The 18,048-nt window shown below is 40.3% G+C and overlaps 1 protein-coding gene across 7 annotated transcripts in view; it reads left to right on the forward strand.

Annotated features, from left to right (window-relative positions):
• Positions 1-18,048, forward strand: part of MTUS2 (microtubule associated scaffold protein 2) — a 636,712-nt gene that overhangs the window by 421,021 nt on the left and 197,643 nt on the right. For all 7 annotated transcript variants that reach the window (XM_037986864.2, XM_037986863.2, XM_073013118.1 and 4 more), the window contains one exon: positions 11,833-11,994. In XM_037986864.2, coding sequence (XP_037842792.2) covers positions 11,833-11,994 — 162 coding nt within the window. The remainder of the gene's footprint in view (positions 1-11,832; positions 11,995-18,048) is intronic.

Genomic DNA, 18,048 nt, shown 5'->3' on the forward strand with positions numbered 1-18,048 from the left:
GAGGTATCTAAAAAGGCCAAACTCATAGAAGCAGAGGGTGGAATGGTGGCTGCAAGGGGCTGCAGGAAGGGAAGGTGGGGGTGCTGCCATTCATTGGGTATGAAGTTTCATGTATGCAGCATGAATACATTCTAGAGAGCTGCTGTACAGGTGTATGCCACGAGTTAACAAAGCAGAATTGCATACTTACATTTAAGGGGGCAGATCTGTTATTAAGTGCTTTTGCCACAGTTTTAAAAATGCGTACCACAGGGACCTGCTAGAGACAGCCTAATCAAAGAGCAAAAAACCATGTGTTGAAAGATTCATGGTGCCCTTGAGGTAAAGCACCCCTCTCAGGAGGAGTCTGGCCCCAAAGGGAAGTCTCAGGTGCAGTGGACAGCATCCTCTGCCGCATGCCTGTCACAAAACGTGGAGCAAGCTTCTAGCACTACTTCTGAGAGCCAAGCGAGTCAGAGCCAAGCACTGTTCAGTGACGGCAAATCCCTAAGGGCTAAGCAGTTCAGCAGAGAGAAACTCTCTGGGAAAAGGGATGGAGGTGGAGAGGTACAAATTGGAACTCCCCCTCTTTGAGGTCTCCCTCTGGCATTCTCTGAGTTTCTAGTTCTCTGATGTTTCATCTCTCCCTATGGGGAGGAACAGTGTGGACAGGCACGTGGGGCTGGTACCGTGCCGCTCTCATGAGCACACGCTCCCTGTGTGTATGGAAGCCAATGCTGCTGGCCCTGTGAGCTCTCAGCAGCACAAGGCCCTTTCTGTCGAGCAGCTGCTGCTCCTTATCCTGTGTCTGGTGGCATCTGATCGCTGTTGAAGCTGGCACGGCCCTCTGACAGGCACACAGCCACCTGAGCAGATGGCGGGCAGGCGAGCCACATCAGGGAGCTGTGGCACACTCTCAGGGCAAGCCCAGGGATCTTCCTTGTTACCTGTCACCATCAGAGAGCATCTTCTCTGTCCCTTGTAAATGTTATTGACTTTACCCAACCAAATTTGTAAACTGAAGAGTTTCAGAGGCATTCTGCTATTGAAAGTAAAGTTAGAAATTTAAAGTTAAAGATACCCTCTTCTTTATTTCAAATTCTCCTGGGGCCTGTAACCTTAAGCATCCTTCTAGTCTGTTCCTTTAAAAATAGGACTGGAAACAAATCTCTGAAATGCATTCTGGTTTCCTGATCTCCTAGTAAAGGATTCCTCTTTTCTCGGTTTCTGCCAGCATCCACCATTGGCAACTTGTATTTTCTGTCCCTGCAACAGCCTAACTTGTACTTTCTGTCCCTGCAACAGCTTCTGAGTGAAGGTTGATAAGTGAGAGGTTATGAGAGGAGTCTGCTGCTATCTTCCTCCATCTGTGTTTGTTCCTGAATTTTCCAGTTTTCCTCCCGAATTTTACTTTTCAATCAAACAAGACTCCTTGCCAATCATGCACTTCCCTAATGCTGGGTCTTTACTCATGCATCCCTTCTCCATGCCATCCCTTCTCCTTCATGCCATCCCTTCTCCTTCATGCCATCCCTTCTCCTTCACAGATTTTCCCTGTCTTTACAGATCCAAGTCCCACCCGACTGTCAAAACCCACCTTGAGTGTCTCTGCTAGTACCTGCCCATATCCCCGTGGGCTGGGCTCTTCTTGTTCTTTCTTGGTACTGTTAAGATATGCTCACTTTCTTCCTGTTTATTGGAGTTTGTGTTTCTGTCTTATTCCTTTGCTGGACCAAGTAGCTCATGGGTTCGTCAGTGATTTGCCAAGTGTAGGTTTATAACAATAACATCAGCCAGCATTTGCTCAATGCTGACTGTATCTTGCCTGAATTTCTGCAAATGGACACAGTCATATGAAATATGAACTTCTGGGGATTATAGACCAGACCCCTCATCTCCTTATCCCTGAGGTTTAGCACAGTGCCTGAAACATCAAGGGTGACCAATCAATGTTTCATGGATAGATGATAGAAGGATTTATATAAGCACCAAAGCTTGCTGTGAGGGTTTATTGTGCTTAAATCTTTCAAAACTTTCCCCTCACTCTTAGTCTTAATGCTTCCTCTTTGAAAGAGATCCAGAATTTGAAACTTTACATATCTAACTTTTTCTCTGTGGAATCTCAACTTTTCTTAGTCAAATATTTCATTTTGAAAAAGAAAGAAATAGCTTTGCTGCAGTGACAAGATCTCAGGTTTACTTTAGGCCTTTAATGTGAGAAAGAAAATATACGCTTTGGTTAAAATATGCAGAATGGGGAAGTAAAACGTTCAGTTGATACTTTAATAATTAAACTAAATATTATCACCCAGTGATAAATGCTGCTAAGTCAGTGAAATATGCATCAATTAGCTAATCATGCAGCCGGAGCATTATACAATTTGATTGCCTGGGATTGTTAAAAAAAAAAAAAAAAAAAAAGTCAGTGAAGAGAGTAATTTATTGATTATAATATTGATATTCAAAGTCAGTGAAAGTTGTTTCTTAGAGTTTGGCTATGATGCCATCTTCTTCTTGATGACTGTTTTGCTTTTCTTCTACAGCCTTCCTCTTCCTTAAGAACCTCATTTTGGTCAGGTTAGTGTTTATACCCTGTTGCCATTATTTCTTTTGAGAGTTTAGGCTGAGTTCCTGGTATTCTCCATGAATGAAGTAGTGAAAAGTGCACCGAATATGGGTCAGAAATCCTAAATTCTCACTCGAACTTCAGTCACAATCAATTAGCGTTTTGAGGCGGTTGAATAGGAATCACTCATTACTTTGTAGGGGGATGTCAAGTGACCTGTAAATCTACCTTCCTCCTCCCAGTCCCAAAAATTTTACAAGAGACTTTTCTTCCCTTAGCACAGGCTTCTCTGGCCTGAATTTGCTTGTGTCTTCCTTTTTCAGCAGCTGTCCTAGTTTCTTTGTGCTGCTATAACAAAATACCATAGACCAGGTAATTAATACAGAACAGAAACTTACTTTCTCACAGTTCTGGAGACTGTGAAGTCCAAGATCAAGGGACTGGCAAGTTTGGTTGGCTAGTGAGGGCTGCACCCTCCGAGGGGAAGAACTTCGTGTCCTCATATGGCAGAATAAATGTGGAAGCAGGGAGGAAGGGCCAGGTGCCAAATACGATGTGAAGCCTCTTTGATAAGGGCCTTAATCCCATTCATGAGGGAAAAGCCCTCATAACCCAATCATCTTTAAGCCCCCATCTCTTAATACCATCACACTGGCAACATCTGAATGTTGGAGGAGACACGTTCAAACCATAACAGTAATGTAGGACCAGAGCAGCTCAGAATTACACCTAATTATGCAGGAGTATAAGAGAAAAGTGAAGGGGTTTAAGGAGGAACTGAGTATCACCCTCCTTACATAGGAACTTGGACATTTTGCTTTAATGAATGGGATGCAATAGTAGGTTTGAGGAATGCTTTATTTAGTATTGTGTAAGAATATATTATCAGAAGACAGAAGAACCCTGTGACAGATTGGTTGGAATTCACTGTAGTCACAATTCAGGGATAGGGGACAGAGAATAGGAATAAACACATCACCAGAAAAGAGCACTAGGAGTCTCTCAGGGGAGAGGTGAAGAGCTGAATCACAATTTAAGGAACTTGTTACAGCCAGGGGATCTAGAGAAAAAATCCTTTGAGACTTTTTTTTTTTTTTTTTTGAGACATAATTCAAGTACCATAAAATTTACCTCTTTAAAGTATATGAGTTAGTGGTTTTCAGTATATTCACAAGGTTATGCAATACCATCCCTATTTAATTCCAGAACATAATTAATCACCCCAGAAGGAAACCCTGTATCAATTAGCAGTCACTCCATTTCCCTCCAACCCCTGAAAGCCACTGATCAACTTTCTGTCTCTCTGTCTATTCTGGACATTTCGTAGAAATGTAATTACATAATATTTGTCCTTTTGTGAATGTTTTCAGGATTCATGCATGTTATATGGCATGTATCATCACTTCATTTCTTCTTATGGCTAAATAATGTTCCATGGTATGGATATACCATATTTAGTGTATTCATTCATCAGTTGATGGGGAGCCATTTGGGTAGTTTTCACTTTTTAACTTGTGAATAATGTTGCTGTGAACATTCATGTACAAGCTCTTATGTGAACATATGTTTTCAGTTTTCTTGGGCATATACTTAGGAGCAGAACTACTAAATCACATGGTAACTCTGTGGTTTTGTTTGTTTGTTTTGTTTTTATTTGTTTGTTTGTTTTGGAGATGGAGTCTCGCTCTGTCACCCAGGTTGGAGTGCAATGGCGTGGTCTCGGCTCACTGCCAGCTCCACCTCCCAAGTTCACGCCATTCTCCTGCCTCAGCCTCCTGGGTAGCTGAGACTACAGGTGCCTACCACCAAACCCGGCTAATTTTTTGTATTTTTAGTAGAGATGGGTTTTCACTGTGTTAGTCAAGATGGTCTCGATCTCCTGACCCTGTGATCCACCCGCCTCCGCCTCCCAAAGTCCTGAGATTACAGGCGTGAGCCACCGTGCCCAGCCAACTCTATGTTTAACATATTGAGAAACTACCAGCCTTTTTTCCAAAGCAGCTGCACCAGTTTATACTCTCACAGCAATGTATGAAGATTCCAGTTTCTCCACATCCCTATCAATACTTTTTATTGTCTCTATTTTAATTATAGCTATTCTACTGGGTTTGAAGTGGTATCTCATTGTGGTTTTGATCTGCATTTCCCTAATGACAAGTGCACACCTTTTCATGTACTTATTTCAGATTTTATAGATCTTCTTTGGAGAAATGTCTATTCAGATCTCTTTCTCATTTTTAATTGGGTTATTTGGCTTTTTATTGAATTTATAGAAATTCTTTTTGTTTTTGAGATGGGGTCTCACTTTACCACCCAGGCTGGAGTGCAGTGGCATGATCACAACTCACTGCACCCTTGACCTCCTGGGCTCCAGAGATCCTCCAACTCCAAGTAGCTGGGACTATAGTTGTTTACCACCATGCCCCAGCTAATTTTTTTTGTTGTTTTTTGTAGAGACAGGGTCTCACTATGTTGCCCAGGCTAGTCTCAAACTCTGGCCTCAAGCAATCCTCTGCCTTGGACTCCCAAAGTGCTACGATTACAGGTGTGAGCCATCATGCTCAGCCGATAAAAATTTTTTATATATTTTGTAAATTAGACCCTTATCAGATATGACTTGCAAATATTTTCCCCAATTCTGTGAATTCTTTTGACTTTTTAAATAGTGTCCTCTGAAGCACAAATTTTTTATTTGATTGCAGTCCATTCACTTCTTTTTGTTTGTTTGTTTTATAGATTTAGAAACTCTTTTTTAATATTTTTATTTTTAATTTTTGTGGATACATCGTATGTGTATTTATGGGTTACATGAGCTATTTTGATACAGGCATGCAATGCATAATAATCAGATCAGGTAAATGGGGTATCCATTACCTCGGACATTTATTCTTTGTGTTGTAAACAATCCAGTTATACTCTTTTAGTTATTTTTAAATGTATAGTCACCCTGTTATATACTAGATCTTATTTATTCTATTTTTTGTACCCATTAGCCATCCCTACTACCTCTGCTGCCACCCACCACTACCCTTCCAGCTTCTAATAGCCATTCTTCTACTCTTATCTGTATGTGTTCAGTTGTTTTAATTTTTAGGTCCCATAGATAAGTGAGAACATGGGAAATTTGTCTTTCTGTGTCTGGTTTACTTCACTTAATATAACGACCTCCAGCTTCATCCCTGTTGTTGCAAATGACAGGGCTCCCCATTCTTTTTTATGGCTGAATAGTTCTCCATTGTATAGATGTACCACATTTTCTTTATCCCTTCACCTACTGATAAACACGTAGGTTGCTTCCAAATTTTGGCAGTTGTGAGTAGTGCTGCAACAAGCATGGGATGCAGAGATCTCTTCAATACACTGATTTCCTCTCTTTTGGGTATGTACTTAGGAGTGGGATATATGTCTTCTTCTCAACTTGTTAGAGCTTTAGATGTCACATTCTGAGAAACCATTGCCTAATCCAAGATCATTCACATTTACACCTATGTTTTCTCCTAAGAGTTTTATATTTTTAGCTCTTACATTTAGATCTAAGATCTATTTTGAATCCGTTTTTGCTAATTTAAAACAAATTATGGTGTGAGGTAGGAGTTCAAGTCCATGAGATTTTTATAGATGCAATTGATCAGCTCAGGGTGTCTACACACTGTGAGGAATGAACTGTAGGAACTATCCCTGGAGGGAGAATAAGAAGATCGCCTTCCCCACGGATTTGATGCTGAAAAGAGCATGTTTGTCCTAAGAGTTTAATGAGAAAATTATAGAGAGATTTGGTTTATGTGTTGAACTGGACCCAGCTGGATTCTGTAATCATGTGGAATATATAACCTCGAAATTTTTCAGTTTATATATATATATATATAAATATATATATATAAAGGTGTATATATATATATACACACACTTTTTATTTTACTCTAATGAAGGAGATCTTACCTTCCAAATGGTAAGTTGATGATGTGATGATTCAGATATCTACAGAAGATGATCTCTGTTCAGCAGTGAAGCAAGAGGCTATAGTCCTTTAGTTTACATGAGCAGTGGAATACCTTCATCCTTCGGGGAAAACAGTATGATGGAAGCAGAGGGTCCCACTGGCATGGGCACAGGAAGGGAATTAAGGAGAATGAGCTGGCCACCAATCAGCTCAATATTTAAGAATAGTATAGGGGGCTGGGCACAGTGGTTCACGCCTGTAATCCCAGCACTTTGGGAGGCTGAGGCAGGTGGATCACCTGAGGTCAGGAGTTCAAGACCAGCCTGGCCAACATGGTGAAACCTCATCTCTACTAAAAATACAAAAATTAGCCAGGCCATGGTGGTGGGTGCCTGTAGTCCCAGCTACTCAGGAGGGTGAGGCAGGAAAATCGCTGGAACCCAGGAGGTAGAGGTTGCAGTGAGCCAAGACTGTGCCGCTGCACTCCAGCCTGGTGGACAGAGGGAGACTCTGTCTCAAAATAAGTAAGTAAGTAAGTAAGTAAATAAATAAATAAATAAGAAAAAAGAATAGTGTAAGGAAATTCTTTCAATGACATATGATTGTTTACTGGAAATGCCTTTTCTGTCTACTTCATACCCTTTAACTGACAGTTATTAACCTCTGTTCTGTATGGTGTCTTACGTTTCTGCATATCTTCTAAACAGAGCCCACCCACTAACTTCTGACAACCCCACCCACTAACTGCCAGCATTGCCTCAGTCCAAATTATCCTCATAAATGTTGATCCCCAGTGGAGTAGTGCTGCCCCTCTTTGGAGCCGCTTGTTTTGATGTTTATTTTTTCATGATACTAAGCCTTCTTCGTATCTCTATCATGTAACATGGTTCTAGGGTATAATTATTACTCAGCATGTTTGCTGATTTTATGTCTGTGCTTGCTCTTCTTTCAATTAAGTTGCAGTTGGGAAAAGAAGACTAATTGTGTCCATTGAAAGTGTTGACATTTTTCATGGAACTTAACAAGCTGCTTCTGGAACTTATATGCAAAACTAAAGGGCCAAAGATGGTTAAGACAGTTTTTAAAGTCAAAGTTCAAGGTTGTGATATTTGTCTTATACAGGTTTAGTATACCAGGACTGATCTTACATTGTAGTGAATAAATGCGGTATAGTAGTGGCACAGTGATAGACAAATAGACCGATGAAATGGAACAGAGAGCTGAGAAATAGAGCCTCACGTGGCATACAGTGAATATTTGTTCATCACACCACTCTCTTTTCCCCTGGACATAAACTAAACTACATTTCCCAGCCTCCCTTGCTGGCTCTTGTGACTGAGTTACAGCCAGTAGACTGAAGGCAGAAGTGATACACACCACTTCCAGGCATGGCCCATGAAATCTTCCTGTGAACAGTTCATTTTCCTCTATCTACCAGCTGAATGTTAAGTTCTCAAGAGATCCAGAGTAGGGCAAAAGCTCAAGATGAAGAGAGCTTTGATCCCTGAATTCTCCCAAGGAGAGCACGCAAGGCAGCCCGTCCAGAGCACCTGCAAAAGATGATTCATGATCACAAATTAAACTTTTGCTATGTTAAGTACTGAAATTATGGGATTGTTTGTGGGTCTGCCCCAGTAAATCATGTTTGGATGGAAACTTGGCATATAACTGCTGGCTCGGCAGATAATGCAAGGAAGTTAGACTATTTAATATAAAGGTCTGGGACAGCGGGCTGCTATGTAGAAAATAACACCAAAAAATTCAGTCTCTTCTCCATGTACCATTCTAGGTGGAATGATGCTGTAAATGTGAAAATAGAACTTTAAAACTTTTCAAACAGCATGTAGTAGAACATCTTTATGATTTCAGGAGAGAGATTGAAAGTCTAAGACAAGCAAAGTACAAATCAGGAGGGAAAGACTGATGAAAATCAATTGCATTAAAATGAGAAAGTTCTGAATAAAGGCACCATAAGTGTGAAGACAAGCGAAAGACTGGGAGAGTATTTGAAATATATCAATATCCAATATACTGATACCCAATATAGAATCCAATAAAGATTGTGTCCAGACTATTTAAAGAAGTAAGGCTCACCACCTCAATTATGGGCAAAAGTTATGAATGGGCATCTTACGGAAGGGAAAAACTTGAGTAGTCAATAACTATGTGAAAAAAATCTCGAATCTCGCCACCTGTCAGAAACGTGTAAATTAAAAACAGTTAATAAAATTAAACCAGTTGCCAAAATTAAAATCCAGTGATGCTACATTTACTACCTCTGGTTAATGTGAATTGCAACAAGCAATTTGGAAAGTAATTTTGAATATCCAGGAAACTTGAGCAAACTTCCCTATATCCCAGCAGTTTTTCACTGTCAATGGAATTGATGATGTTTCATATTTCCTAAGCTTGATGGTCAATAGTGTTATTATCCTCACCTTTTTCTACGTCTGAAATCGTTTATCAACTATTTTTAAGACAATCATATTCTCTTTTTAGTCTTTCATACTACAGGTATTATCAGATTTACCTCAATCCTTTTCTTTCTTCTCACGTCGAGCAGCCCATCTGATATTAATCTTTGAATACTTTCCAAATAGTTTTCCCATGAAAAACTGATTTGTTGTAATGACTTAGCCCTAGAACTTAGAATTAGTATGTACATTAGTAACTAACACGTAGAGCATATTATATATCAGATACTAAGTATTTTTTCATATCAACTCTTACATTAACTTTAAAAAAACTGTCCTGCCATTAGCTTCTTTAATTCTCACAACAGCTCTGTGAGGTAGATTATCATTATCCCTGCTTATGAATGAAGAAACTGTGATGCAAGAGAGGTGATAGGTAGAGAAGGTGGTATTCAAACCCTAGCCATCTCACTCCCAGATCTGCACCACGAACCGCCTTTGCTGATGTTTCTGCTGCGCTATGGTCAAGTGGAAGGGTAGGTAGATTTCCTGGGTTGTTCAGGCTGGAGTCGGTTCAGATTGGTTGGGAATGAAAAGACTGAATTAGCCACGTGAACCATTTCCACTGGCTGAATTCTCCAGAACATTTTTCTGGCTCACAGAAGCAGTTTATTTCCAGTTGTTTTCTTCCTCTTACCAGGCAATGGTTTAATGTTGTCAGCATTATTGTGAAGTACTTGGAGCATTTATAGAATTCAACAGCCATTTCCAAATTCAGAGTACTTTTCGTTTACTGAATAATACATCTTTAATTACCAGCCAACTTAAGCCGGTTTTCAAAGAGTGGAACTGTTTATTGCCAGCTGTCTCCCACAATAATAGATAAGAATCGTGTTTTATATTATTTTATTTTTTGGTAATTCAAGCCCAACCTCAGAGGGAAGTACATAGTTCCCTGATACTTGTACTTCAAACAGATGAAGTACTTCCCAGCCTGGAGAGCAGCCAAATCTCTAAATTGACGTGTTCACAGAATAATAAATTTCATGTAAGAGAATGATGCCGGATGCAAGAGGATTTGATACAAGTGCATTTGAACTCTACAGACGATACAAAATATTTCTCTTCTTAAGAAATTCTCATAAATTGTTAAATAAAAGACTCTGTGTGAGAGGTTTTGGGCTCAATTCAGCTTCTGCTACACATTTCAGTGAACGGATTACTCTGGCAGTGTGTCAGCAGGAGGCTAGACATTAGATAATTACTCGTGAAATATTTCTAATGGTTGAGCCATGCCCCATGTGAAATATCATTCAACCCCTGAGAGATTCCCTGAGTTCTAGCACTGGACTGGTGCATCCACTGGATAATTCAGAAGCTGAGGCTCACTGTTTTTGCACGTTCATGGTGTTGCTTTTCCTGGCTAGGTTTGCATCAAACACACTTTTTATCTGCATTATTTTTTATCTGACACCCAGGATACAGTGCAGATCCTTTCGATGGAGTTTCAATGCATTTGTTTTCTTTGCATAGGTCAAATGCATTCTCTTAGTCCTATGTAGAACTATTTTTAAAACCTTGCACAACACCTTAAAAGAACTATAGGGCATAGGTCTTGTTTTAAGAAATAGTACATTATTTGATTTCTTCCTAAATATGCTTTTCTTTAGAAACAACAGAAATCTCCACAATTTTGAACAGAATTTTGGGTGTTAAGAGGGAGAAAAGCAACAATCTCTTACTCTAAATGGTTGAATAAAATGCCTGGATGTTATAAACACTAAAGCCATTTTAATAATGTTATCTTTTGTATGCAGGCCTTATCTGAATAGAATGTTTAGACTAACCTTTGAAAAGGATGAAAACAAAAAATTTAATCCTTTGCTAAAATGTCATATACTTCTTCCAGCTGTCATGGCTTATTTTTCATGGTAGATAGTCATATTCCTACCACTGGACTGTTTTATTCCAAACAAGCGGTAATCTCTGTGCATTCAGGCTCTCTAAATTAATAGATTAGCCTCACAGCTGTACTCAGAAGTATATTAGAAAGAGTTACCCTTTAACAGAGAATAGATAGTGATGTCATTGTCTTTAAGAGATTGAAAATGTATTAACCACAAGGTTTAGAAAGATATAGAAGAAAAGTTTAAGCCAAACAACTTTGCATATTTAAATTTGACACAAACACAGTCCCAGTATGCCATATCCTCAGAGTCTCAGAGCAGTGGATTATAAAGAGGCTCTTTCTAAATTGACTAGTAAACTGCAATTATCAATAAATGTCTTCTACCTTGGAAGTACTAGGCTCTAATTCAGGGTCCCCCCAGTTTGGTGAGGCCTCCGCTATTCAAACAGAAAGCTTGCTTGAGTTTCAGAGAGATTCTCTGTCCCCACGCTCTCTACCCATCTACCTTCATCCCAAGCCTCCTCTTCTGGGGGTCAAATGAGCGGGGTTTCAGGAGCTCTGAATAAAATTCCTGGGCTCATGGTACCGTGTACATTCCTCTACTCACTTCTCCTGCGTCATTCACGCTGTATTTCAAAAATGAAAGGCTCTTCATTCTCTGAGTTATCAAACAAGTGTTTATTATATACACATACATTTTACACATAAGCGAACTCTGTGTGTGTGTGTGTGTGTGTGTGTTTATGTCTGTCTGTGTGTGTGCGTGCGTGCATGCAGGCTGCTCCTCGCTTTTGTGGAGCCCCTTTTGGTGCACGGGATTTGTGTGACAGATATTTATGCCGTGACTAAAGGGAGTTCTTCTCCACATAGGGTTCCAGAAAAATACTTTTCAAGGTCACTCACTAAGAATCAGGTCAAGTTCTAAAGCAGATGACGGCAGTAGGATTGGTTGGCAAGTGCAAATGGTGAGGGCTCCATCCATTTTTCATGAAGTTATAATTAACACACTGTCTGCCTCCCACAGGTGCAACCTTTGTTAATGAAGAACAGCCGGTTCTGAAGGCATCTCTGCCTTCTAAGGACACACCCAAGGGGGCCGGCCGGGTGGCCCCTCCAGCATCCTCCAGTGTGGCAGCACCCCGCAGGAGTTTACTTCCAGCGCCAAAATCCACTTCCACACCCGCTGGTAAGACTTTGTGCCTTGGAGAGGCTCCCTGGTGGAGTGCCCTTTCTGCATTAATAAGAAGTCTTTTGAAAGCCCCTGTGTACATCAGTTATTTAGAAGGGATGATTGGTGAAATGATAGTTCATAATATCACTGCTTTTAAGGCACTTTCGTATATTCATGTTTAAATTCTCATAACTGCCTCTCACTCTTCCCATGACTGGTAACCCTTTGAATCACACAGTTTCCGTTTCAGAAAGCAAGAACCAACTATTTTAAGCAAATTGGCATTTGGCTCAGGGAAGCGGGTGCTCATAATATCATTGCAAGGACTGTAGGAGCAAGCTCCAGGCTGCGCCTCCAGGAATGAGCCCCACAGCCCCAGAGAGAAGTACTGTCTCTGCAACAGTCTGGGAGCTCCATGCCTCTGCTGGCTCTAGGCTCACATCTCCAAAGCTAGGATCCAGGGATGCATCCATGGTTCCCATGGTAGGGTTGGCTCGAGACTGGACTGCAGGGTTCAGTCCAGCAAAACTGATCCCCGTGCCCCACCTGTGCATACCCACAAAGCTAGTGACTGGACCTGCAGAATTCAGCTGATTCAAAGGTGTAACTAGCGCAGGTGCTTGTCAGCAGAAAGTGCCCAGGCAGCACCGGTGTGGCCCCTGCTGTGCTTCTCCTCCCATCCCCCCCACAAGTGCATCTCTTTGCCTGCAAGGATGTTTGTGTATCTTGTTCCTAGCTTTTCTTTTTCTGCACTACAGAAGGCAGATTTATCAGGATGGTAGAATGAATGTTGAGCCCTAATTCACCATAGATGGCTCATCCCTATCAGTGTTTATTCCTCCGTATTTTTCCTATGCTTGCATCAAGGTATCATATCAATGTATATACATACGTAAACATATGAGTTTTATAGGTATTTTTAAATGAGAGTGCATTTTATCAATTTTTCTACATACTGCTTTCCTTACTCAGTATAGGTCACAGAAATACCCTTGGCCATGGTCGGGCTCATTCCTTTCAATGGCTGCATGCTGTGGATATGCCATGGTGTATTCAATCATTCCTTCACTAGTTGGCATTCATTTTGCAACCAGTATTTGCTACAACAAACAATGCTGCAATAAACAGCCTTGAGTGGGTGGCGTTGTTTGTGTGGGATCAGTTCCCTGGAGTGGCATTGCTTTGTTTGATGCATTAATAGATATGGATAGATTGCCTTTCAGAGAGGCTCCACCTGTATCCCTGCTAGGAAGAGGTGTTATCCCTTTCTAGAATTTTGGTCCGCTTGATGGGAGTCAAGTATTATCGCAAAGTTATTTTACTTTGCATCTCCTTGACCACTAGACTAACTGGAACCTCTTGCTGTAGCAGCACCTTGCAGTTCCTTTTGTTAAGACTTAAATTGGCTCATTTAGTTTTGTTCTTCCTGGAGGAAGGTAAGCTTCTGGGGGTGGTGACTGTGTCTGTTTTAACACAGCATCCTCATTGCCTGCCACAGTGACTGACTCACAGCAGGTGTTTAACATCTATGTGTTAATTATTGAATCAACAAATGAATGAATGGATATCACATGGCATTTGAATCTTTCAGCTACAATTTATTAACAGTTTGGCCTTGGTTTAATTATAAAATAATTAGACAACCCTATGGTAAGTTAAAACACTGTGGTTGGATGAACCCTATAGCCCAGTGTTTCTCAAGCTTTAGTGTATCCGTGTCACCTGCAGGGCTTGTAAAAACACAGATTACTGGGCCCTATCCCCAGGGTTATTGGTTCAGTAGGTTTGGTTTGGGGCTTGAGAATTTGCATTTCTAACAAATTCCCAGGCGGTGCCCCTAGACTAGGAATTACACTTTGTGAGCCACTTGTAGAAAAATGGGTTAGGAATTTGAAAAGATGCTTCTTAGAAAAAGATAGGCAAAGGGCTCTTAGCCATATGAAGGGATAATAATCGGCCTCACTGATTAGAAAAACGCAAAGTGAAACTACAATAGATTCCAACACCCTACCAATTATACCGGCAAAAATCCAGAAGTTTGACAACATATTCTATTTGTGAGGCTGTAAGCAAACAGGCATTCTCATACATTTTTTGGTGGGAATATAAAATGGTATAACTAGGAAGAGGAGTTTGGCAGTATCTAACAAAATCATACATGCATTTATTCTTTGACATAATAGTCTCACCCCGAGCAGTCTTTCCAAAGGTAGACTGACAAGAATACAGTGCACGGAGTGATTCATTGCAGCACTCTTCGAAGTAGAAAAAGACTGAAAACAACTCAAATGTCCGTTAATAGGGGGCTTGCTGAACAGATTGTGGTATATCCACAGGATGCAGTACTATGTAGCTGTTATATGAGTGGGGAAATAGCTCTATATATTAACATTACTAGAAAGTGATTTCCAGGAGGTCGTTGAGCAATAAAAGATGGAGAAAAAAATGTAGTAGACTATGTTTTATCTAAACAATAGGAAAATGTTATATATGAACTTATATTAAGAAAAAGCAATAGAAGAGTAAGCTAAGATTTTTTTAAAAAAAGAAATGATGACCTTCAGGGTGAAAGAAGGAATAAAAGGAGAGAATAGAGATAAAGCCTAATGACACATTTTGAGTGCACCTTGTTTTGTAGATTTGAAATTACATAGATATTTTACACAATTATACACTAAATGTTAAAAGGTAATATCTAAAACTCAAACATGAAATTAAACAAATGGAAGTAATTGCATAGCCCGTTGATGGCGTAACCACACAGAGAAGTACATTCTCAATGGTATATACCTCAGATTTAGAAATAATTGCAATGAAAATCTGAAATTATTGATGGTAGTGTTAGTATCGTGATTCTGCATCTGCTGTTATTCTGAATGTGTGTATTATGGGATAAATGTGATAGGGGTATTATAGGATAAAGTCAGAACTCATCTGAAATTTATCTTTAAAACAATATTCTCAGCTCTATCCACTGGAAAGTAGTGGGTGGTGACTAAACCAGTCATAATGAGTGCCCCTAAGGCCCAGGTTGTGATGACTAAATGGACCTCCCAGTAGAGGGAGACAGGGATCCTTGAAGAAACAGGTGTTTCAGGTCTAGGACAGGAAATGTAGATCCTAGAACATCTTGCCATACTAGCTGGCTAAGGAGAATATAAAAACTGAGGATTCTGTTGAAAGGACTTAAGGGTCAACCTGAATAAGCTCCTGCTAGTAAAAAAGAAAAAACAGAAGAAAAACTGAAAAAGACTTTGAATATCAATAAGATTAGTATTTACAATGGATTAATACCCATCCATGAGGGCATATGATAAAAAGCAAAACCAAAAAAAACCCTCCAAAACTAGTCACATTGGAAGATGCTAGGAAATGACCTCATTATTTTAAAATCTGGTAAATAAAGGAAAAGAAAAGCCTTTTAGTAATTTCTCCTACTGAGTCTGTATCTCAAGATAACCAAATAGCTGGTGAGGGGGAAGTTTCTCTTTATAAAAGTATTGCAGCGGATACAAAACACATGATTACACAGCCCTATTTGCTGCTTCTGATGAATGAGTTGATAAAAGCAATGCTCATCAGTATGAGGAATCACCAGACATTACGAAGTGTCCTGATGGAAATGTATACAAACTACCTGGGAATTAGTCTTGGGCAGAGAAATGGATTTGGTGCAGCCTCTGGAGTTAACCACTGATTTACTAGAAATACAAAGCAATGCAGAGAAGCACGTTGAAAACACCATGGGGATTGAATCAGCAAACCTAGACTCTGGGAAGCTCTGTGGGACATACCCGCTGATGTTCTCGGCAAGAGCAACACCACCACAAAGTGTGACAAATAAAAGCCGAACATCTTTGGGGAAAACGAAGAAGGCGTGGGAACCTGTAGATTACAAAAAATTGTAAACATATCAACCAATTGCAGTATGGAGCTAATTTTAGATCCTAATTCAAACAAACATTTGAACAAAAATTTGAAATTCAAACATAAATTCTAAAAATCTTTTGAAGATGTTGGGAAAATGTGAACACTGGCTTTGTGGTGACATTAAGAAATTATTGTTAATTGTTTTTAGACAAGTCTCTCTCTGTTGCCCAGGCTGGAGTGCAGTGGCACACTCTTGGCTCACTGCAGTCTCCACCTTCTGGATTCAAGCGATTCTCCTGCCTTAGTCTCCCAAGTAGCTGGAATTACAGGTGTGTGCTACCAGACCTGGCTAATTTTTGTATTTTTAGTAAAGATGAGGTTTCACCACGTTGGCCAGGATGGTCTTGAACTTCTGACTTCAGGTGATTTGCCCGCCTCAGCCTCCCAAAGTGCTGGGATTACAGGTGTGAGCCACCGCTCCCGAATTATTGTTACTATTTTTAGTTTGATGATATATTTGTAGCTATGTTTTTAAAAAAGAGTCATGTTTTAGAAATTCACATATATGAAATGCTATCTGATATTTCCTTCAAAATAACCTAGGATGGTGGTGAGCAGAGTCTATGATATAAAAGATGAAACAAAACTGGCCACACGTTGCTCATTGTTGAAGCTGGGTAATGGAATACAGTAAGTTAACTGGTCTCTCTACTTTAGTGTCTGCTTAAAGAGTTATATAATAGCATGGTAAAATGTGTAGAGAGAATGGCTGTTTTCGTGGAAGTGAAGTTAAATGGAAATAAGGTATTTCAAATGTTGAAAAGAGGAAAGGCAGGTAGTGTGACCATAAGTTTCATTACTTTTCCAAGTGTTTCTGCTACAAAGGGGATTTCTGAAAGCCATGCACTATCTATCTATCTGTCTGTCTGTCTGTCTATCTATCTATCTATCTATCATCTATCTAATTTATTTGAGACAGAGTCTGGCTTTGTCACCCAGGCTGGAGTGCAGTGGCATGATCTCAGCTCACTGCAACCTCCGCCTCCTGGGTTCAAGAGATTCTCCTGCCTCAGCCTCCCGAGTAGCTGGTATTACAGGCACCCGCCATCACGCCCAGTTAATTTTTGTGTTTTTAGTAGAGACGGGGTTTCACCAAGTTGGCCAGGCTGGTCTCGAACTCCTGATCTCAGGTGATCTGCCTGCCTTGGCCTCCCAAAGTGCTGGGGTTACAGGTATGAACCACCAAGCCATGCACTCTTGATAAAAGTTTTCTTCCACTTTGTATTACTTTATAAAACACTAATATACAGAATCTAATTTGGTTCTCACAAAGACCATAAGAGGTAGGCAGGGAAATTATTACAGATGCAGAAAGTGAGACTCAGGTGAAACGAGTTGTCCAAGGTCACACAGTGGCATCCAGAAATAATGGATGTGGTATATGTTCCCCATTCTTTTCTTATAATAACAGTATAAATATTCAGCTAAGGACTATCAGAATTGCATCTGTGGGCTGCAGTTTGTCCATTACCAACAGATTGCATGTGTGTGAACGGAGCATGGTGTTAAGCAGGGCGATGCCCAGGGCTTTGTGCTTCAGGCCCGGCTCTCTTTGAGATTACTGGGTTAGGAGTTCCAGTGGGGATGCCTTAACCTCTGTGTGGTCCTTCCCTACTCTCGCTTGTGGCGGAGCACACCCCACACTATTTGCGTTTTCCATAAAATAAGGCATTTTTGAGAAGTGTGCTCCTTTCCTTAAAAGCTGGCATCACTCTGTGTGTGTGTGTGTGTATGTGTGTGTAAACATTCACCCAGCCCTCCCTCACTGAACACATGTGTGTTATTTTCTCCAGAGGCAAAATTTTAAGTCTGTAAACATGCTTGTCCCTTCTTATGATGAGCTTTCCCTTTCTTTGTTGAAAACTCAAACACTCTTTCAAGCTGCCCTACAGGCATCTGATATTTGCTAGACTTGCTGTCCTAGGTATAAACTTTTATAGGTGTAATAATTGCTCTTTCTTCCTATTCCAGACCAAAGCACATTGAATAGTCACTCCACATTTCCCAATTCAGTGATGAGGGACCAGATATTATGCTGTGGGATAGGATGTTCTGAGATGTGCAGATGAGTGAGACACGATTCCTGTCCCCACAGGGTTCACAGGCTGATGGCGGAGAAGCACAAAGAAACAAGTATTA

The sequence above is a fragment of the Chlorocebus sabaeus genome, chromosome 3 (genome assembly GCF_047675955.1).
Source record: "Chlorocebus sabaeus isolate Y175 chromosome 3, mChlSab1.0.hap1, whole genome shotgun sequence".
Lineage (NCBI taxonomy): Eukaryota > Metazoa > Chordata > Mammalia > Primates > Cercopithecidae > Chlorocebus > Chlorocebus sabaeus.